Source organism: Schistocerca serialis, chromosome 5 (genome assembly GCF_023864345.2).
Source record: "Schistocerca serialis cubense isolate TAMUIC-IGC-003099 chromosome 5, iqSchSeri2.2, whole genome shotgun sequence".
NCBI classification, from domain to species: domain Eukaryota; kingdom Metazoa; phylum Arthropoda; class Insecta; order Orthoptera; family Acrididae; genus Schistocerca; species Schistocerca serialis.
Window position 1 is genome coordinate 416,253,905 of NC_064642.1, and position 22,771 is coordinate 416,276,675.

Consider the following 22,771-nt stretch of genomic DNA (forward strand, 5'->3'; position numbering starts at 1 on the left):
CATCTGCCAGCATGGACAACACGTTCATCAGATCGGAATTGTGATTCATAGTAATTAACCATCTGTTGACTAAATCTGGCAAGAGGCAGAAATATGATAAAAAAAAATTGGCACCGTGTATGGGGTCAGTGAAATTTGTAACCATGAATGTCCACACAGGCTCAAATGAAAGACCTAAGTCCAGTGTCCATCTCTGTTTTCCATAGATTTGGATGGCCAACTTGTTTGCTGCTGTGACTTGTGCCCTGCTATCAGTGTTTCATTTGCCAGCTGTCTTCACACCTTCTTCTGTGGACACACAAGCTGTTGGTGGCAGACATCAGCATCCTTTAAGGTCCGCTCATGGAATTTGGGTAACTGCAGTTTTTAGTACAATGATGTGCAGCTTCCCCAAAATGCCTGTGATACCAGCACCACAGATCCATATTCGTCTCAGATGAGCATTAATCACCCTCCTCGCTCACGATCTGCTTCTCCGGAATACGGCACTCATAATGGCAATATACCTTCTGCTGCTGTTTCTATGATATTAGATTCATGCATGCTCTCTGTTCCTCCAACTTTTCTACCCTTTTTTCTTGTGTTGCCTCCATTGTTGAGTGCCCATATGAATTGTCAGTGGCTTGTGCTGCTTCCATATCTCTTCCTTGATCATCGTTACTCTATGATGGTGACACATACGGAAACTTCCACTAGGCTATTCACTACTATGTCTGGCTTTCCCATTAGCTCTTGCAGTGACAAACCTTGATAAGTGGCTATTGCTGTATGAAAGTCCATAGGCAACTCGCACAGCCAAAGCATGCGTAACGACTGTTCAGGCAACAAATCTGATCCTGCCAATGCGTGTAAGGCCTCCATCACTTGAGATAGAGATTGGTTACCCATCAGTTCATTGTTAAAAGGCCTTCTCTACTCAGAGTTCCAGCGTCAAAGTGTATGGTTGCGTAAGCGCCTCCTTTAAAGTGCTGTAGCAGTGTTGTGGTAGAACATCTTCTGTTCCCTCTACCACAGTCTTTAAATGTTCTGCCATGATGATGTATTTATTTGTGTTTGTAAGTACATCGTGCTGTTGGGGATATACTCAACGTGCATAAATCTAGATGTTGGGTCAAAACAGCAAATGCTTGACACATCCCAGATGATTCATTGAACTTGCATCTTGACGAATGAAGTTGGTGTCTGTGAATTGCGATGTAGTTGAGGCTGCGGGTTGTTCCATTTTGACATGTGCCACAGCTGTTTGCATGGTTACGCTGGTCATTCTCTTTGAAAAAATATCTTCATTTACAATGAATCACATCAGGGTCATTACGGTGGTGGTTACTTTCTTCCAGTTATGATGAGCCACAATAACCAGACACACGAGATAATCTAGTACACTATTTTATTTAACACACTAACAACTCAACAACCAAGGAATAAACAAAAAAAAAACTTTTAATCAAATATAAAAGTTCCTTGATGCTATAACGCTCTACTCACTTCTTTCGCTGCTACTTTGTGGTGAAATACTAGCATCGCCACAAATGTATCTCATGAAAGGATGTTGTTGAGCATGCTCTTTAAACTTATATTCCTAATTATTCTCCTTAAGTCATGCAGAGGTTTGTTGGTTGTAGAATCATTTGAGATAAACTTCCTTAAATATCACATTAATCCAAAGAAACTTTGTAATTCTGCAATAGATTTCATTTCTGGAAAGTTTTGAAAGGCATCTGTCTTCTCATCTGGAAGTCCTTTTTTCTGCACTGTACAGCAAACTCAAGAAACCCAACAGTTCTTTTGAAGAACTGATACTTAGCAAAATTAATTTTGTAGCTGTATTCTGCTGAAGCTTATAATACTCAACCAAGTGACTGGAGTGTGTTGTACTCACACTTTGCTGGCAGTTCAATATTGCCCACATAAATAAATATGATTTTCTCTTAAGGCAGTGTCCAAAAAATTATTCAATAAGTGGCTGGATGACAGCAGGCAAATTTGATTTTCCAAGTGGAACATCCCTGAACTGAGAATGTCATGAGTGTGTTACAAAAAAATAAAGTATACTTTTGACTCTCCTGTATAACATCGACATTAAAGAATACATTCTTGAGGGCTTGTGTGTAAAATACACATGCACCTTTCAGTTTATCTAAAATATTTTTAACTGTAAATTTGCTTAATTTTCTAGGAATCAGCTTGGTGTGCAGTAGCACTTGTGCTCATGTGCCACTTTGAAAATGACTGCTTATTTTAAAATGGGGACGGTAGACAGCTCTATGATCATAATTCAGCCCCTCATTTACTTATTTGCCCTGTATCATCCCATAGTCTTCAGGAGTTGACCATTGGCTTGGCACTGTGACTTCAGCATGAACTGGCTCACACAAGACGATCAGCGAAAAAGCATGGAAGATGTAGTCAGTCTCATGTATTTTAAAAATTTGCTAAGTTTATGTTAATTGGCTTTTATTTCCTTTTTGTTAATAGATCGAGCTGCTACTTCATCGCTGGAGATATCCAACACTTTCATTGCATGGAATTGAAGGTGCATTTAGTGATCCAGGAGCAAAAACAGTGATACCTGCAAAGGTCATTGGTAAATTTTCGATTCGTATTGTACCCAACCAGACACCAGAACGAGTGCAGGCTCTTGTTGAAAAATATCTTAATGGACAGTGGAAGAAGCGGGGTAGCACAAACAATTTTAAGGTATACATGTCACTACTTCTTTCATGTTTGCAGAGAGAGAGAGAGAGAGAGAGAGAGAGAGAGAGAGAGAGAGAGAGAGAGTATGGACTTGATGTGTGACGTAAGATATCATTTCTTTTATACATTGCAATTAAATCGTATCTATTGGTTTACTGTGATTTGTTGAAGATATGCCCCAACCAGAAAATATGATGATGGATGGTTAAACAGACTGATAAATTGTTACTGTGTCACAGTGGCTCCGAAAATTAAACAACAGAAACTCCTGGTAGGAATATCAACAATGTACGAAAAGATAGACATGTTAAGTTGCAGACAGGTACAATAAAAAGACACTTATACAAAGTTTTTGGCTATAGTCTTCATCAGCAAAAGAAAAATAAACACCATTCATACACACAAGCAGGCACACCTCATAAAGATAAGACTGCCAACTCTGGCAGCTCAGGCTAGAAGAAAAACACTGCTTCTGAACTTAAATAAAGTGTAGATTGGTACCAGTTAACTCTGTACATTGCCACAAACATTCGTAAACTGTTATACATTACATGGGAAGTTACTACTCTCAGAACCAACTAATATTAGTATCTCAAAGACTCCTCAGTAACATGTCTGTGAATAGTACATATCAAAAATGGCATATATATACATCATATTAGTCTCCCTTGGTGCCACAGATCTTCCATGGTACTGGACTTCTTCATTCCTTCTTGCTCGATGGAGACTACAAATGCTCTCCAGCAGGTAGACTCTGCACCTGTTGAGTAATACTTTTCCACAATATGTGGCCTGATGTTTACAAGCTAATTGTGATCATGGACATCTTTACTCTGAGCTCTGTATTTGATGTATGTGATACATCCCCTTCCATGAATGGTAGCTACAACAACTGTGTGTAAAACTAAATTTTTTTAGCACTTACCCAAAAAGGAAAGTGGACAGATAGGATCAAAATCATTATTTAAATAAATGTGGCTGGACCATCTTTGACAAAACAATATTAGGACAGAAGGGAATGAGGAAACAGATACAAGATGTATAAACAAAGTAATGGAAAATTATAATTTTGCATGTTGTATTTATCTGACTCAGCAATTTTTTTTCATTATAGTGTTGGTAAAGATGTCTGAAAATTATCTGTACAATATTAGCCATATCAAATATTTAATTTGTCAGCTGTCAAAAAGGTTACATGTGTTTTAGTAGTGCTGGAAATTATTTTTATAAGAAAAAATTGCCTTTAGTGAGTCTGCTGTGAGTAAAACAAGTTATGAGAAGTATAAGCATTTTAAAGAAGGCTGTGAAGATAATGGAAATGAAGAGAGCTCTGAGCATCCCATTACATCGTCAACTGGTGCAATTGCGGGAAAAAAGGGGGGAAAAATCACGAACAGTTGTCAAATTACAGTCAGAGATATCACTGATGATATTGGCGTATTCATTGACTCATGCCATGAAAATTCTTTGCAGGTTTTGGGTGTGACATGTTTGGCATAAAAATTTGTTCCAGAAGTGTTGAATTTCAAACAAAAGCAGGAGTGAATGCAAGTTGCTTGGGTGTCACTAAATGATTCAGTAATGATGCTGAACTACTGGAATGTACCATGAGGATTAGGAGGAAAGATGGATTTACTGATAAATCATCAAAACCAAGGCTCAATCATCCCAGTGGAACCATTTTGGATCACCAGGATGAAAAAAAGCTCCACAAGCATTATCAAATGTTAAAGTTACATTCATTGTGTTTTCCAACTGTAATATTGTAGTGCCCCATGATTACTTGCCCCAAGATTGAACAATCAATAAGGAGTACTACTTAAAAGTACAATACTGTTAGCATGAAGCAGTCTCGGAAAAAAGCCAAGTTCTGTGAGGGAAAAATTCATGGATTTTGTTCTATGATAACGCACCTGCTCACACCTCATTGTTTGTACCTAGTGCATTGGACAGGACTTGGGACAATTCATGAAACATTAAAACCTTACCTGTACTTTATCTCATTCTTAACTGAAATATGGTGTCAAGGATAACTGCTGGCCTCATTTCAGGATACAAAACAGAATCAATCAAATTGGGTGCACACCAAAACTGATCCTTAGTAGGCACCATGCAGAAGGGACCATGTGTTGTTGGGATCTCTGTCCTTAATTATGTTAAGGGTGATTTGTTCACACTATTTGCACATTCAGATAATTTTTTTTTTTTTTCTATTTCCCAACAAACAATAAGGCAATAGCACCCATAGAAACAGGCTATGGAATTACATTATTTTCATTGCAAGCATCGCTTGCTGCTATATCAGACTGCTCATTTCTCTGGTCTTCCACATTTCCTGATACCCAATAAAATTACATTTGATTCCCTTGTGGCCATAGTATTTTAAGGATGTCACTTGTATCTTATTTGCCACTTAATCTTCTGGGTTCATTTGCTGACTAGTGGGCACACATAAGCTCTGTAAAATGTCACATACATGTCCTCTGTCCTGAACATGCCGCTAAGACGATGTAATACCTTTAGAACATTTAGTGTTTCCTCTTCAGATCATTCAGGTATGGTAACCACGTGAGTTTCTCACCATAGATGAGAATCATGAACTTTACTGGTTCTTAAAACTAAGGATTACATTATCAGTCACACTTCAGAGTGATTAATAACATGATGTACCTGATAATCCACATTTACTTATTCATCTAGGTGAAGTTGAAGGACCTGGGTTTTGCTCTTAGTTTTAGACCCCTTAATGTTAACTGAGTTGTCTAGTAAGTGAGATTAGAATACAAACAAAAATCATGCACAAATGTGAAATAATTTCCACTACTTGCATCTGTGGGTAATACGCTGTTAGTGGCTATTAAAAAAAGGAAGAGTTAAGATTTCCTCTGTGAAATACCATTCTCCTGGGTACATCAATTAAACCTGAAGTACCATTCTGAAAGGAAGAGCATACAGTAATGGAAAGACACCTTTGGAAGCAATTACTGTATTGCCAGGTAGTTCTTTCAGGCCTTTTCAATGTCAAATAATTATCATATTTTGTGTTCCACCACCAGGAAGACTTGGACTGTGTACATAGAGTAATACCTCCTAAAATCACACCAAAGGCAACTGAGAAGTCTTCTGGATTTCAAAAATCCATATGAAGCAGATATTAATAATATCTTCTCTATACCAGTGGTAAGTCCAATACTTTGATGACTATGAGGGTTGCTGTAATCCTTCCTTATTTTCAGGAGAGGTTTATTATCACTTCCCTCCAGGAAGCAGGGTATTGTTCATGAAGCCAGATCGTACTCCCCCCCCTGCAAAATGGACAGTTGCACTCTGTGACAAAGCTGGACCTTCAGTCCAGCAGTGGCCACCGTGTTAATTACCATATGATTGGAATGTTGGATTTCGAATGCTGTTGATTGTCATCCAGTTACGCTGGTTGGTGGTAGGTGCTAACGTGTCTCATAGTGTTTGATTCAAATACAGAAATGATCGCTGAAGTGCTGATCCTCTCTGAATATGCAAAGAACAGTATGAGTTATAGCAAGAGAGTAAAGTGGCGGATCAATGGCAGAAGATGATCCAGTTCCAGCACTGAAGTATGCCACTTTATCTCTATTAAGGAGGTAGATATCATTCGATTTGAAGAACTGCTCCCTTATTTGACCTGGGGACAGGTGCGAGTGAAGCCTCATTGCTTGTGATGTGCATTGAAATATCTGCTGAGTAGCACAGCTAAATCATTTCTTCTCTACAATGGCTTCTATTCCACATCTGAATATTTATCAAAACCTGATAGCCAGGTAGCTAAAAGAATATTTTCAATGTATGGTTACTTACATGAATAGTACCAGAGACTTAATATGTTCATACTCATTAAATTTAAGTAGTCAGTAGATGGTTAGCATGTAGCCAAACTCACAAATAAATTGTGTATTGATATCCTGTAAAGACACTTATTCATCATTCTGTGGAAGGAAACATCCTGGGGTAAGCATCAGAATATGCACACCAACAGACATGCAGCACATGGCTGTTCCTCAGTGTGCGTCTGAGATGCCCAACATGACTGTCTCCATGCAGGATCATGCACTGCTGTTGAAGATCTTTTACGAGAATGGTGATTGTGCACCAGTAGCCCTGGAGAAGTTCTGGATACTTGAGGATATGATAAAAGATATTGATCCAATGTCTGCTGAAGGGTCTGGAGAAAATGATTACAAAACTTGAAAAGACAGGTTCTTTTGAAGAACAATGTGGCAAGTGGAGTAAAGCAGTTGATCTGACATCTGCCAAAGATGTTGCTAAAGTATTGTAGGAGGGGTTGAGCAGTGGTGTGTGAACATGTAGTGCACAGGGAATTGCCCAAAAATTGGACACCTGCAAGCATGGTGCATAAAATCCTATGAAACATTCTGCACTGTTATCCATACAAAATCACCCATGTTTAGGAATTGCTTCCTACTGACCTGCCAGTAAGACAAATGTTTACTCTGGAATTTCTTGCTCACATGGAAGTGGACAATGAACGATCTGTGGACAGACAAAGCCCATTTCCATCTCCAAGGATATGTCAATACATGGAACTGCAGAATATGGGCAATGGAAAATCTGCACACACATCGAGTACTACCTCATTCTACAAAGGTGACTGTGTGGTGTGAGTTGACAGCATTGTTTATCACAGAGCTGCATTTTTTCAAGGGGTCCTGTTTCCTATAATGTCTTCAGTAAACACTATGAGAACCCTTTGTGCTCCAACATCATTCCAAGCCTCCAACATTTTTATGCGAAATGGTGCTCCTCTGCGCATTTCCCAGCCAGTGAAGCAGCTGTTGTAGACATTTTGGAAATGCTAGAATTATCAGCTGTCATTTCCCTGCAGCCTGACTGTCCAGATAACCTGATCTTAATCCATGTGACTTCTGGCTGTGAGGTGATCTGAAACATGATGTGCTCAGTGCTCCAGTTATGAATGCAGCTGAATTGAAGGCAAGCATTATTCAACACATTCTGAGACACACTGATTTCTAAAATGCTGCTTCTTGATTTCAAATTGTGGCAGAAAACAGTGGGCAGCATATTGAACATGTCTTGTGCCAGTCTCACAACAATTAGAAACCAATGTTATTTTGCTTTTTATGTGGTTTTTGGCCTGAGAACAATTATATACTGATTTTTTTTTTTTTTTGCAGCCAATGTGGTACACCTTTGCTGTGATGAAGGGCTCACTTAACTAACAGTGCTACAACTGTTGACTGCCAAACTCTTGCAGTCATACGCATTGAACAATATGGATGGTGTAATATGCAATTCAAGCTATAGTCATTCTATTTGTGATTCATCTGTCATTTGTAGCCGACCCCATTTACATTATTTCGCTCACAACACCATCTATTGGTGAAATTATTATTAAATGATGATTCCCCTTGCATCAATAACGTGCTGTTCGAATTTGACATCATTCTGAGCAGTGGTTTTCTTTCTACAGCATTTTGAAATGGGAACTTTAGTTGTGGACCCCTGGTATATAATTCGCTCACATACCTCCGCATATAAGCACAGATGTAAATGACCATGACCTGCCACTCCCTCCAATAACTACAACAACAACAACCACCAACAATAAAGTTTTTGTGGAAAGATGCTATAGCAAAGGATGAAGGGAGCTTGACATTAGTAGTTGTGGAGGAAATCATATTGTGAAATTTGAGACACAATTATGAAAAATATTATATTGTTATAAAGTAATACTGCCATGAGCTGTGGTGCATGCAGTGTGGTGTAGTGGTTAACATTGCTGGCCGGCATGCTGTGAGTTACCAGTGCAAACCTGACCAGCGGCAGCTATTGTTATTTAGTATGAGAGTGTGCTGAAAAGTAATGCTTCTGAATTTTTATTCTGTTCTTAATATTAGTTGAGATATTACATGTTATGCATATTACTTGATTGACTTTCCCGCTTTACTGACACAAGTTGCAACTCTCTGCCCCTTGAGAGCTCCAAATAGTAGTGCATAACATGGCGGTGTGTAACATAACTGTGTCAATGCATGCAGAATGCTGTAGTCAAGTTTCTAACTACAGAAATTGTCCACACATGGAACACCCTCTCCTTCAGCATGACAATATCAGGTCACACATGAGTGCTGTGACATTTGCAACACTCTGATGTCCTGGGTTTACTGTCATCGATCATCCTCCATACTAGTCCTGATGTGGCCCCATCTGATTCTCATCTGTTTTCAAAACGTAGAGTATCTTTGAGGACTTCACTTTGATAGTGAGGAAGATGTGTTCTTTGCCAGGGTGACTATGTTGAGAAATAAATTTATGGATGTGAAGAATAAGATGTAGAATGTTGATAAACTATGTTTTATTTAAAAAGCTTTAAAAGTTTTCACATAAAAAATTCAGGGGCATTATTTTTCAGCTTGCCCTCATATTTATCATTTCTGGGAAGTTCTTGAAATATCCCATGTTAGTATGTTGTGGAATATTCAGCATTTGTATAAGTACTAACATATTCAGTGTCTGCATAAATAGCTACACTCTCCGCCCAAGAGGTCAGTTCCGTAGTAGCTTATGTTGGCGTTCGTAAAAAGTGTGCTTTCACTGCTAAGTGCTGTATTTCATTGACAACCTTGCTTTTGCCATTTGAACTTGGATTATGGTTACAATGTGTCATGTTTGTGGAGGGCTTGGGTCCTTCAAAAGATCTACATCATCGTGGATCGAGTTTGGCAATGTAAAAGCTGTTACCTACATGGACAGGGACTCGAATACAAGCAGCACATCATTCCCACAGTTCTTGTATTCAGGAGACCAATGGATTCCAAGCCAGCAGTAAGTAAGCTGCACATCGGCCATTCATCAGTGTTTTTCAGAGATGCTTGTAAAGACCCAATGAAATGGGTGAAAGGATTCAATTGAGTCACCAAATACAGGAGTTGCGATTACGTGATGTGTTTGGCAAATGTGTATTTTTACTTGGACAGAAATTCTCAGGAGAGTTTGAGAACAATAAGGAGAAGCTCATTAGCTGGGAGATGTTTCAGGCCAAAATGAAGAAAAATTTGGTGACAATCAACGGGCAGTCCGACTGGTGGATGAACAATTGAAGAACGTGAACACCAGTGTCATGGGAAAATGACACCTTCATATGTAGAGAATGTTCTGGCCCTATGCCAAATGGTGAATCTGAATATGACAGAAGCTAACAATATCCCATACTTCATGAAAGGAGCCGCAGAAGATGTGTACCAATCTGTTCTGGTAAAGGATGTCACAACAGCCAAGGAGATTATTAAGTAGTGCCATTGCATCTAGGAAATGCAACAGAAAAGAAGCAGACAGAAGATTTATGACCTGACTCCCCTATGTGGTCTCTATGACAGTTGTGGTGACAACCTCACCTCTGTCATACAACAGTTAATGAGAGAAGAGATACAGCATTTTATGGCAACTAGAACTGTTGGACTGAGTAAGCAAGAGATGGTAGCTACAAATGTTGACCAGTACTTCGGGAGGCAATAGCTAAATCTGCCAGGAAAAATGGACTAGGACACCTCAGACTTATTCTGCAGCCATCAAACAGCAGCCCAGCCCCTGACCAAAACAGGTAGAACCTAGTCCTATGTCAAGTATAACGCTCCATAGAAGAACAAACAGTTGGTGGACAGAGGACACATGCCAGTGTTTTTCCAATATGGATGGCCTGGGCATATTGTACACTACTGCAGAGAAAGAAGGCAAGTTTTTGACAACAGCTAAGCTGCCACACATCAGCCATCATTACAGGTAATTATAGTCAACCTGTGTGACGAAGCCCATTGTTGTATCCAGCATGCTGTAGTCATTTTCCATTGCCAAACAGAGGTACCAGCCATATGCTTAGCCATCACAGATGCAAATCTTCCATGGTTGACAGTTACCAATTTATCAGTAAACTTCATTAATGTCATCATAGATGGCCAACCTCTTTGTGCTAGTCATCTTGAGGCAACTTCCTTTACTGTAATGTTGGATGCTAATCGTTGTCACCTAAAGAATGGTATGCATTGTGATATGAAAGCTATTGTGCTGAAAGTCACAAATGGGATATATGCCCAGCTGAATGTGTATTCAAAGGATAGCTATCAATGATGGAACACAGTCCTTCGAACTGTCGTCTTAACGGAATGTAGTAATAATGCTAATCTCAGCTGGGGCTTCTTGCAGGCATCACAAGTAATCACAGCTCCAGATTGACATAGCGATCCCAACAAGTACATGTAACTGAGTTTACTTTCAACTGTTTTTTTGCTGTTGAAGATACTGTTATCCCACCCTCATCAATGAGACGAGTTAAACTGTGTAGCTTTTACCTCTTGCAGATACCTACTCACTACTCAGACTTATAAAAGAAATCTAAATGCAAGTAACAATCGTAAGCATTGTAGCCACTCAAGGAAAATTATGGATCACCAATTGTCACAAGTAGCCACAACTCATCCCTAAAGGTATGCATGTAGGGACAGCAGAACCAGTCCAGGAAGACCAGCTTATTGTCACTGATGAAGAATCATACTCCACTACTGGTAGACAAGTTGAGGGAGAAAGCTATTATTGAACTGTGAATGGGACCTGGCTTGACCTATGAACAATGTTGGCCAGTGACACCCGTTCTGTATCAGTTTTTGTATGTTTTCAAATGTTCTGTGATGCAAGAGCTTATTGTGCTGGAAGTCTCAAGTGGGAAATATGTCCAGCCAACAGGAACGTGTATTGCAACAATAACTATCAGTGACAAAACACAGCAGCCTATGGTAAAATACTGTATGAAGAATGGGAATCATCCACCCATCGCCACCATACATGTAGAGTGTCACTGCATGGACTAAGGATAACCAAAGAGGAAGTGGAGAAGATGCTGAAAGATGACATCACTGAACCTTCAGAAAGTCCTTGGCCCCTTCAGTGGTACATGTGAAGAAGAAGTGCGGCACATGACATTTCTATGTCAACTACTGATGACCGAACAAAATCATGAAGAAAGATGTCTAACCATTGTCGAGCATTGATGACATTATAGACTGCGTAAAAGGAGCTAGGGACATGGAAATAGGCTACTTGCCAATTGAGGCTGAAAAAGCTAACTGGTAAAAGACTAATTTTGTAGCTTCTGATGCCCTGTATGAATTTAAGGTTCTGCCGTTTGGACTGTGTAATGGTTAGCCACATTCGAATGTGTGATGGTTAACATGCTTCACACCTTAAATGGATGATATTTTGTTTACATTTGGATGACATTGTCATTTTTGAGACATCTGAAGAACATCTAAGCCATCTGACAATCTTATTGAAGAGTGTTCAAATTGCAGGATTCTGTCTGAAACTGAAAAAATGCCTCTTCTCCTCCAAAGAAATAAAAATCTTGAGGTGTCTACAGAATGGTAATGGAGTCTGTCCTGATCCAGATTTTCCAACTCCTCAGCACAATGTGATATGAGAAGTTTTCTTGGGATGTGCTTGTACAACTGGCCATTCATAAACAACTTCTGTAGTAAGGCACATGTGTTGCAGTAACTACTGCAAGGAGAAGCCATATATTCCTAGAATGAGCTGCAAGTAACATCTTCTGTTGTCTTTAAGGAGGTGCTAATATCTTCTACAGTTGCAGCATTGTATGATGAGACTGCAGAGACAGAAATTCACACCAAAGCTAGCAGTCATGTGGTAGGTGGTGTCCTAGTGCAATTTCACGAAGGTGCTGAAAATGTGATAGTTTATGCTTCCAGAGTCTCTCCAACACTGAGATGAACTTTCCTACAACAGAGAAAGAGTGTCTTGCAGTTGTTTGGGCCATCAACAAATTCTGTACTTATTAATTTTGCAAAACATTCACCATGAAGATGGATCACCATTCTCTATGCTGGCTGACAAGTCTGAAGGCTCCACTCAGTTGAGTAGTGAGATGGGCACCGAGACTTCAGGAGTACGACATAACCGTGGTATACAAAAGCAGATGTAAGCACAGTGATGCTTTAAATGACATTTCTGCTGAAGAGAGGGGAGATACAGCATTGCTAGAAACCGTAAGACTCGAAGAAGGATGAACAACAAAGGAGAATTCTATTTCATAAAGAGACCATTGTACAAGAGGAACTATGATTCACTGGGGTTGATATAGTTTCTGGTCATCCCAACTCATATGTGGCCAGCTGTCCTTCAGTATTTCCATGATGTTCCAACATATGGTCACCTGGGATTCATGGAAATTCTAGACAGACTCAAAATGAAAGTATCACTGACCTGGTCTCTATTGACCCATTAAACACCCTGTGAGCCACTGTAAGGAATGCCAACAACAGAGGCAATTGCCCCGTCGGTTACCTCTGGGGCATCTGGTACCAATTCCATCGCCATTCCACCAAGCCTTTTGGGGAGATTCCTGAAGTCAACAAACACAAACCAATGGATGAAAGTCTGTGTTGACTAGTTCACCCATTATACTGCCACCAAAGCTGTGTTGACTTCCAAACCCCTGAAAACTGCGAACTTCCTTGTCAAAGTTATCATTTTGAAGCACAGAGCATCCTCTGTAATGGTCTCTGATCACTGAAAAGTTTTCCAATTGAACCTAGTATCAGAATTAATTTCGCATCAACCACAGGATGACAAATACCTACCAGCTGTAGATGAGTGCTCTCACAGAATGCTTTAATAAAATTCTGCCAGATTTGCTCTTGATGCACATTGGCATTGAACAGAGAGCTTGGGCTACAATACTGCCCCTGTTGCGGCATTTGCATACAATACAGTGAAGCAAGACACAACAGGCCTCACATTTCTCTTTTTGCTTCATGGCTGTGAGGCTGAAATGACAACGGATACACTATTCCCATTCCATCTGTACAATACACAGGGTGACTATATGAAACACTCTGTCACCAGGACTGAAGAAGCAAGACAGCTAGCTGGCTTCCATTCAGATCCTGGATGCCAAGGAGAAAGTTCGAGAGCACTTTGATTAAGACAACAGAAGTGCAGAGACATCATGCATGTTCCTTGTAAGAAGCCCACCTACAGTCCACAGATGCAGGTTGACCATGAGAGCATGAGAGGTTGAAGGAAATTGAAGACTCATTCGACAGTTGCGAAGCATCGATTGGAGGGGGCGGAGGGGGCTACGTTCGATGTTCAACACTGTGAAGAGGGTGTAACAACACAACCAGCATGCAAATAACATCTGCCAACACCATTACACGTAGGACCATTGACTAGATCTAGACCCAGAGTGCTGCAGTCAGTTCCAATGAGAACTTCTGAAGCGGCTGGTCACTGTTTCTTCAGGAGAGGGAGCAGTGCTGTGAGCTGTGGTGCATGTAGTGTGGCATAGTGGTTAGTGTCACTGGCTGGCATGCTGCAGGTCAGCAGTTCAAGCCTGATCACCAGCAATTATTTGTTACCTAGTATTTATCATTTCTTGAAGATCATTGAAATATTGTATTTTTGTAATGTTAGTGTATTCTGGAGTATTCTATGTCTGTAGAAATACTAGCATTCTGAAATAGTAAATGTTTGTATAAATAGCCACACTCTCCATCCAGGATGTCAGTTCTGTTCTTGTTCTGGCTGTATGTTGGTTTTCATAAAAATGTGCATTCAGTGCTAGGTGTTGTATTTCCTAGACAACCCTCCTTTTGGATTTAGACTTGAAAGTGGTTATCACATGACTATATCATTTCATACAGATACACTTGTATAAATTTTGTAAATAATACTTGTTAGAAGAGTAAGAATTTTCTTTTCGTTATTATGTGCCACACACAATGACAGAGCATTTCTGCTCAAATCTCAAGACTGCAGTAGGCTAGACTGAGGATGGCAGATACATCTGAAATTATTCATTTTCTTTCTTTTCCCCTCCTTTACATAGCTGTTTTACAACACTTACATTTTTTTAAAGAAAGATTTACTATTTACAGGTTAAAATGGGACACGGTGGCCGATATTGGCTTTCAGACCCAAATCATCCACACTATTTGGCAGCGCGTGCAGCTACAAAACATGTCTATGGTGTAGATCCTGATCTAACACGTGAAGGTGGCTCAATTCCAGTCACACTTACCCTCCAGGTAAGTTGTCAGTTAATTATGTTGAATATATTTAGCACTACTGTCAAGTTGAGTTTGATAACTGACTATTAATTTTTGACATTACACATAGGAAAATATGACAGGTCAAGTAGATGACACATTAATAGCTTATGTGAGTAGGTATGAACAGTACTTCATATCAAACAGGCAAGACTATGCAGGTGTCAATATGTGTCCATCAGTGTGTAAGTAACAAAGTGTTTTTAATGGTTTAAATGATTAATGGAAAATCTCATATAAGATGTGAAACAAATACTAACAAAGAGATAGAGGGGCTGCCCAGTACTTACCTCAGCTCAGTACAGCCGATAGATACACATAAAACAGAACTGAAAATTTACATTCCTAGCTTTCGGAACTTTGTTCCTTCATCAGGGAGGAGAGAGGGGAAAAAAGGGAAGAAGGGAAAGTGGATTCAGTTACTCACAACCCAGGTTATGAAGCAACAGGGAAAGGTAAACAGGGAGGGTAGCAAGGATGGAGGCATGGTTGCCAGAGGGAAGCCAAAGAATATCTTTGGCTTCCCTCTGGCAACCATGCCTCCATCCTTGCTACCCTCCCTGTTTACCTTTCCCTGTTGCTTCATAACCTGGGTTGTGAGTAACTGAATCCACTTTCCCTTCTTCCCTTTTTTCCCCTCTCTCCTCCCTGATGAAGGAACAAAGTTCCGAAAGCTAGGAATGTAAATTTTCAGTTCTGTTTTATGTGTATCTATCGGCTGTACTGAGCTGAGGTAAGTACTGGCCAGCCCCTCTATCTCTTTGTTAGTATTTGTTTTTAATGGTTTTTGCTTTTTATGTATTGGGTTTGCGACAATATGACTTGACAATGGCATTTAACTCTGGTATCACAAAAATATTGTGGAAGAGGAGCATCTTAGCAGAGATTAGTCTCTATTGTAACAAAGCATGGAGTTTTCTTCAGAATGAATTATATTGTTGAGGAACAGAGAGTATACTCAGATCTAGACAAGGACTTTGGTCCTCCCTTAATATTCTAAAATAGTATTACTTGGAAGGTGCATAATATGATAGACAGGGCATTCTGAAGCACAAGAAAGGTTTGTGTGTGTTATCAAAAACATGATCTGTGTCAAACGTGCATAGTTTCCCATTTTTTATGGGGATGTTGTGTGCTACTTGACATCAGCAGTGAAGTGTAATCACACTGTTACAAAGTATGTATTTATTTACTAATTCCTGGATCAGTTTGCATTATTAGTAGATGTTGTGATCAGAAACAAGGCCCACTGGAAATAGGAAAGGAAATGATTGAATGACCTACAAACTAGTAAGTTTGACATATAATAAATATGAGTATTTTTGCAATTTCAGGGCACTTTCCAGTAGTGTACAATAAGTCAATAAATGATGTCATTCTACTATCTTTTTAATCTTTTTTTAAAATAATCACTGAGAACATTATGCGTGAATTTTGCAGTTTCACAGTCACAGAAATGCTTTTATAGTGACTGCTGTGACTATGCTGCTCCACATAACAGGCATGTTTTGTGGGCTGCTGCATCTGCTGGAGGATGCGAGTAAACAGCTTACATCCACATAACATACCGAGCTATTTACAAAGCTTACTTTGACACTGCTCAGGCTGTTTACTTTGTTGTGTCCCACATTCTCCATGGTGTTCGGTTGCGTCCCACATTCTCCATGGTGTTCGGCAGCACCAACCTCATCGGGAGAGTGCCACTGCACCATTTTGTGGCCAGTACCACTCCAGGCTTTACACTGGTTGCACCAGAGTCTCCTGTATTCATTATATCAGTTTTGCGGTAGCTGGGCATTTCACTGGACATAGCACCCATCAGCCACAGGACCAAAAGTTTTGTTTTGAAATTTGTAGCTCAAACTTGGATATAAATAACTGGTTTCTCAGTAATGAGGTGTTATTGTCAGCCTTAGTCTCTGTAAATAGATGCATTGTCAGTTTTCCAAGTAGAACAGCAAAATCTTGCAGCGGAATTTGATTGCAAGAGCAGTGAAGCAAAATGTTAGTACTGCTGCGCATATACTTTCATTGCACTAGAGCAAAAGACAATTGCATATTGTGGATGCACCTTACTTGAGTAACATTTATGGACTGAACAACTTTTTATATTACAGTTCCATGCCGGAATTGTACCATAATTATAAACTGCAGGAGCAAAGAGCACAAACATTCAGACTCCTGAATGCCATGTTGCTGTTAAGTAAAACATTAGTTTCCCATATCACAGCTAGCAATGGATTTAAACTAATTGAAATTCATAAAATTTTTGTTGTTTTATAAAACACCACAATATTTCTCATGTTGTGATAGGTATGATTCAGAGTCCTGTTTAATAATACAGACTTTTACTTCAAGTGGGTTTGGTTGAAAAGGACTTAAGGAAACTATCAAAAAACCAGTCAGGATGTGCAAGACTGGCTTGCTCCATGGATTCCTCCAGATACGAGTCAAGAGCTTCAGTTCTTTACCCTCTTGCTTGGTGTTAGAATTATAGAACTATTATTTATGCACTATGGTTCCAAAGAAAAACTGCTTACTTCAAGTGACAACTCTAGCTTTGTTTGCCTTATTGGCTACCAATATTTCAAGTCTTTATTCAATGTAATTTATGGTACTGGCAATCAGAATATTTATCATTGCATAAACTGTCAATACATAGGAAAAAACATTGGATTTTAATCAGGCAAAGGAACAAGTTGGCTTCCAAAGTGTAAGTGCATAAGGGACCATTTGTAAGTCATCAATAAAATTAGAGAACAGAGCCATAAGTATGAATTTCCACTATCTCTGGGATTCATAGATTCTGAGAAAATTTTTGACTAAGATTCAAAAAATCAGTACTAACAGCACTCAAGAAACAAGACATTGATTCAGTGTATGCAACATACTGAAAAATGTGAGTGTCAATGCTACAACTCCCATTAGACTTAATCATGATTGCGAGAAGTTCAGAACTGAATGAGGAATCAGCCAAAGAATGTCTATATTACCAAAATTATTCTCAAGAAAGTGCACAATGTTAATGCAAGAAATATGAATCACCGCTGTTGTTATGATGACACCACACACATGAAGTTAAAAATAAATGAAGGAACTTAATAGAACACTCTTGAAAGTAGACCTAAAATCAAGTATAATAAAACTACACTAATATATAACAAACATATTGGTGCTTATGGTTTTCAACACTAAATGTCTGAAAAGGAAAGTTTTCCATCGTCAGAACAGATGATACACACATCAATTCTTTTGAGCCATGGACTTTAATGCAAAACTACTAATAAACTGAGGATTCTTCAGCAAGCAATAAGGAGATGGATGTTATGGATTACTAGAAGAGTCGGGAAAACAAGCAACTTGATCAGGGAGTAGATTGCTTGGAAAAAGTAATTATGACAGTGTGATAAAAAAATCTTTGTTGGGCTACAACAGATAAGACAAGACAAGACAAGACGCCACAATGGAAGATGGTTCAGTAACAGTAGAAAATACGAGAGTTGCCCAGAAAGTGATGCATCACATTTTTCTTTCTCAATCAAAAACAATGCTACGAATGTGAAACGTTACGTATGTATTATTTTGAAGTCTCCTGAGTGAGCACACAAAGTTTCCGTCAATTCCAACAGAATGAAACTGTGGGGAATATTCACAAATGCTTGTGCCAAGTCTATGCAGCATCTGCTGTTGACAGAAGTATCATTAGTCACTGGGCATGGAGGGTGAGGTCATCAGAAGGCGGTTTGGGGGAATTCCACGATTTGCTGTGATCGGGGAGACATCCACAGCTGTCACATCTGACCTAGCCCCCTTGGACTTCCACTTGTTTGGGCTGTTACAGGATGCCATTTGTGCAAGATATTTTGAGGACGATGAGATGGTGATTCGCACAGTGAAGCACTGGTTCTGCCACCAGGACAAGTGTTGGTACCAACAGTGCATACATGCTCCTGTTTCATGCTGGAGGAAGGCCATAGAATGGGATGGTGATTATGTGGAAAAATAGGATGTGTAGATAAAACACTATTCCTTCATATGTGGAATTCTCATTATGTTCAATAAAGACTTGTTGATGAAAGAAGTGTGGTGTATTACTTTCTGGGCAACCCTTGTATGTTGCATCGACTCGAACATGTACATCTGAAGAACATAAGCATAGAAAAACTGGAGTAGGCTTTTATCCAGATATAGATGTTTAATGGCTGCTGAGGATGTTGATGATGATGATGATGATGATGATGATGATGATGATGGTGATGATGGCTTTGAATGCAGAACAATATTTTTCATGCATGGCCAATGTTTGGCATCTTTCCATAGTGTTAGTTCTTTCACACACTATTAATGACTGTTTTCAAGAACTGACCCAGTGGTGAGGAACAGAAGCTTGTACATAAAGTCTTTGTAGCCATAGACCACCCTCAGGTAATAATGTATAATAAGTCACAATGAGAAATTTCTTTTGAGCTACAAGTTATTTTGCTGAAGGCGTAGGTGATAATTAATGCATGTTGACTGCCATTTTGTCTTTTTTTATTCCTGTGATGACACTTGCACATGCTGGTGCAACACTTTTAAGATGTTAGTATTTACATCAATTATGAGGCACATTTTCTGCTTTAATATGTATTTGCTTAATGCACTGGCCAGAGACTGAGTTACGATAAACATTATTTGTTAGTTATTATGAGGTTTAACTAAAATATTAAACACACTAAAAGGTATTTTCTGTTACTGTTTTCACAGGAAGTAACTGGCAAAAACGTTCTCCTATTGCCTGTAGGAGCTGGAGATGATGGAGCCCATGCACAAAACGAGAAGATAAATATCAGAAACTACATAGAAGGGGTAAGTTTTTCTTCCTTGTAATAATTATTTTATTTTAAACACACAGAAGTACCTTTCAAAGCTCATGTTCAGTAAAAAATAGTTTCCTAAGTGCATCACTACTATTACTGGATGTCCCAAGATCACGATTGATGAGAAGGGGGAAGAATTCAGAGAAAAACCGATAAATAGCAGAAGGGAGATGGTTTTATTTTTCCAATAAAACACATTGGCAGAAATACTTCACAGAAATTTATCTTAAGCTTTTTAGCAAATGTTGCCCCTCCCCCTCTCAAAGATTTGACATGCAGACTGTTTCAGTTCAGTAGATTTAAATTGGTGGTGATTTCTTACCTACTGCAACAAATAAACCAACTACCACTCCATATAAGCTCAGTTCATTAATTACTTTGTTAAACAACAGTTAAGTCCTGTGGAACCAGCCTAAGTACTGAATACTATCTGTGACTTGCTACTTTAATAGAAGAATTCAAACACTCTCACTTTTTTGTCCAGGTTTCCATAGTTGAGGACTAACACCTTCATATGTTGAACTGCCGTGGTGGTGGTGGTGGTGACTGTTGCTTTAAGGGGTCACACTGTGTAGTCATCAGTATCAAAATACCAAAATGCTTGCCTGACAGGAATTATGCAAAGGGAGAAGAATGGCTGCTTCCTGTACATGGGACTAGTAGTGGTTGTAAATTTTGAAGAAGGTTTAATGAGTTACACAATAAGTAGGATGACTGGTTTGTAATATGTTATGCTGGAGGTCTCTTTGGGCTGTGTCTGCGGGGAGGGGGGAAGCACTTTCTTCATACCCACCTAAGCCCAAGGTCAGTTTGGTGTGTGTGTGTGTGTGTGTGTGTGTGTGTGTGTGTGTGTGTGTGTGTGTGTGTGTAATGGAATGCTTAGACGGTTGAAGAAAGATTGATTGGTCATTGCAGAGAGAGATGGCCTGCTTGGCATCTCAGGGCACAGGAACTGCACCAAGGGCCTCTCACCATCCGTAACCATCCCAAACACCGACAAAGAACAAGAGGGCCAGTTAAGTTTACTATAGTGTGTGTTCTCTCTCCTAAAATTCTGGGGTTTTGTGATAGCTATTTCAATATCTGAGTGACTATAAGATTTAGGTAGTGATTATGAGCTGTAGGGAGCAGTCCATCTTCAGGTCTTTCATCATGTTGGCCAATTTTTACACAAACAGAAATACATGTATTACAATGAAGCGTACAGGAATGGTAGCAAAGGCTTCACATCATTTTTCCACATAATAATGATTTACTTCCATGCATTTTGTCAATTGTGGGATGAGTTGTTCCGCCCCTTTCATTGTAGGTGTCTCCCGCCAGCCCCATAAAATAATGAATGCTTGTCCACTTCGGTTTTTGCCCCCTCATCATTGCAAAACTGTTTTCCACCTACACTTAGGAAGTAAATGATAGCCATTAGGTGCAAGACTGAGACTGTGAAAGGGGTGGTGTGAAAGATTCCAACAAAATGAGGTCAAAAACTCTTGCGCTGCTCGAACAGAGTGCATCCCAGCATTGTCATGGATGAGGTAGACTCCGTTCTTCAGCAACCCATAGTGTTTGTTCCGCATGCATATGTGGAGATTCTTGAGGCTCTCACAGTGCAATGCAGAGCTGATAGTGTTGTTACTTTGCAAGAAAATGGTTGCAATTACTTTTCTAGCTGATTGCTGGGTTTTGAAACTTTTTGTTGAAGGGGAATGAGTGTAGTATCACTGCATTGATTTTCACTTGTTCTCTGAGGTGTGATGGTAAACCCATGATTCATTCGCTGTTACTATGGAGTTAATGAAAGTCTTTTAGTCACTCACAAAACAATCAAGAAACCATTGTGTGAGACCTTGACTCTGTTGATCTTGTGTTCTGCAGTAAACCTCTTCAGAACCATTGCAAACACACGTTGCTATATTCTAGTTGATCACTCACAGTTTCATGAAGAACAGTTCCAGAAACCTCAGGACATGCTTCATGCAGGTCATCAATGGCCACATGGTGATAGGGACGAGTATGCTGTTAGAGTTTTTGCACCAGTTCATCAGTCCCCATGGACAGGCAACCCATTCTGTCTTCATTGCGTATTTTCATTCTTCTGAAAGTGCAGTTCTCTACCTGTTTTGTCATATGTTGCTGTGATATAATCTCCTCCCCTTCCCTGACAAGATTCCATAATGCATCATGCCAGTGCTCATACCCTTCACATTCAGGTAGCGTATCACGGTGTGCACTTTGCACTTGGTGGCAGACGGAATGAGAGAGCTCATCTTTAACCATCACCACAGCAAGAACCGGAATGTTACTGATGACCATTACCAGCACTTTTGTTTCAGTGTGTACTACCATTTACAACAGTGGTACAGACTGTGAAAAAAGCAATTCATTGGTAGAGTCACAGGCCTTGTATCCTTAGTTTCTGGATATCCCTCGTATAAGGGTCATAGCATTCACTAGAGGTGGATCCTATTGGTTTAAGGTAGGGTCATGGTCAAGACTGTTGTGAGCAAAGCATAGTATATATAGTGTGATGTATTTGTTTGAGGAGCTTGTAGGTAGGTCCTCCATGGTATGATGGCTCTCTTAATCAATCTTAATTTATTGCAGGTTATTATAGTTTGCAATTCCATATCCAGATATCTACAGAATAGGTACCACAGTTGTGATTATACATTTGTTGCAGGTGTTCAAAGGTCTGATTATTTTGTGGTACCTTTCTTGGTCTTTTCATCAGCTTGCATATTCTTGTGATGCCCATGTGCCTTCACAACCAATAAACTTGATGGTGATGCTGGCATAGTATAGCATTGTCAACAAGTCCCAGGCATTAGATGACAAAACATTATGTGGGTATTGTGCATAAAAAGTATGTTGTCACAGCTTCATTGAGTTACAGTACCATAGAATGCTTGTGTTCTACTGATTTCAGATGTGATGCCAGACCTATAAGTGCAAAAGTGAATACACTACATGCCACCTTTTTAGATGTCAGTCTTCTCCTCTCAGGTGGCTCCAACCACACCTCGGTCCACATCAAATCCACCAATCACCAACAGTACCTGCACTTTGATAGCTGTCACCTCTTCCACA

At 39.5% G+C, this 22,771-nt stretch overlaps 1 protein-coding gene across 1 annotated transcript in view; it reads left to right on the forward strand.

Annotated features, from left to right (window-relative positions):
- Positions 1-22,771, forward strand: part of LOC126482352 (cytosolic non-specific dipeptidase) — a 169,638-nt gene that overhangs the window by 132,344 nt on the left and 14,523 nt on the right. Inside the window, exons 6-8 of the mRNA XM_050106434.1 lie at positions 2,476-2,697; positions 14,658-14,807; positions 19,575-19,676. Of these exons, the coding sequence (XP_049962391.1) occupies positions 2,476-2,697; positions 14,658-14,807; positions 19,575-19,676 (474 nt within the window). The remainder of the gene's footprint in view (positions 1-2,475; positions 2,698-14,657; positions 14,808-19,574; positions 19,677-22,771) is intronic.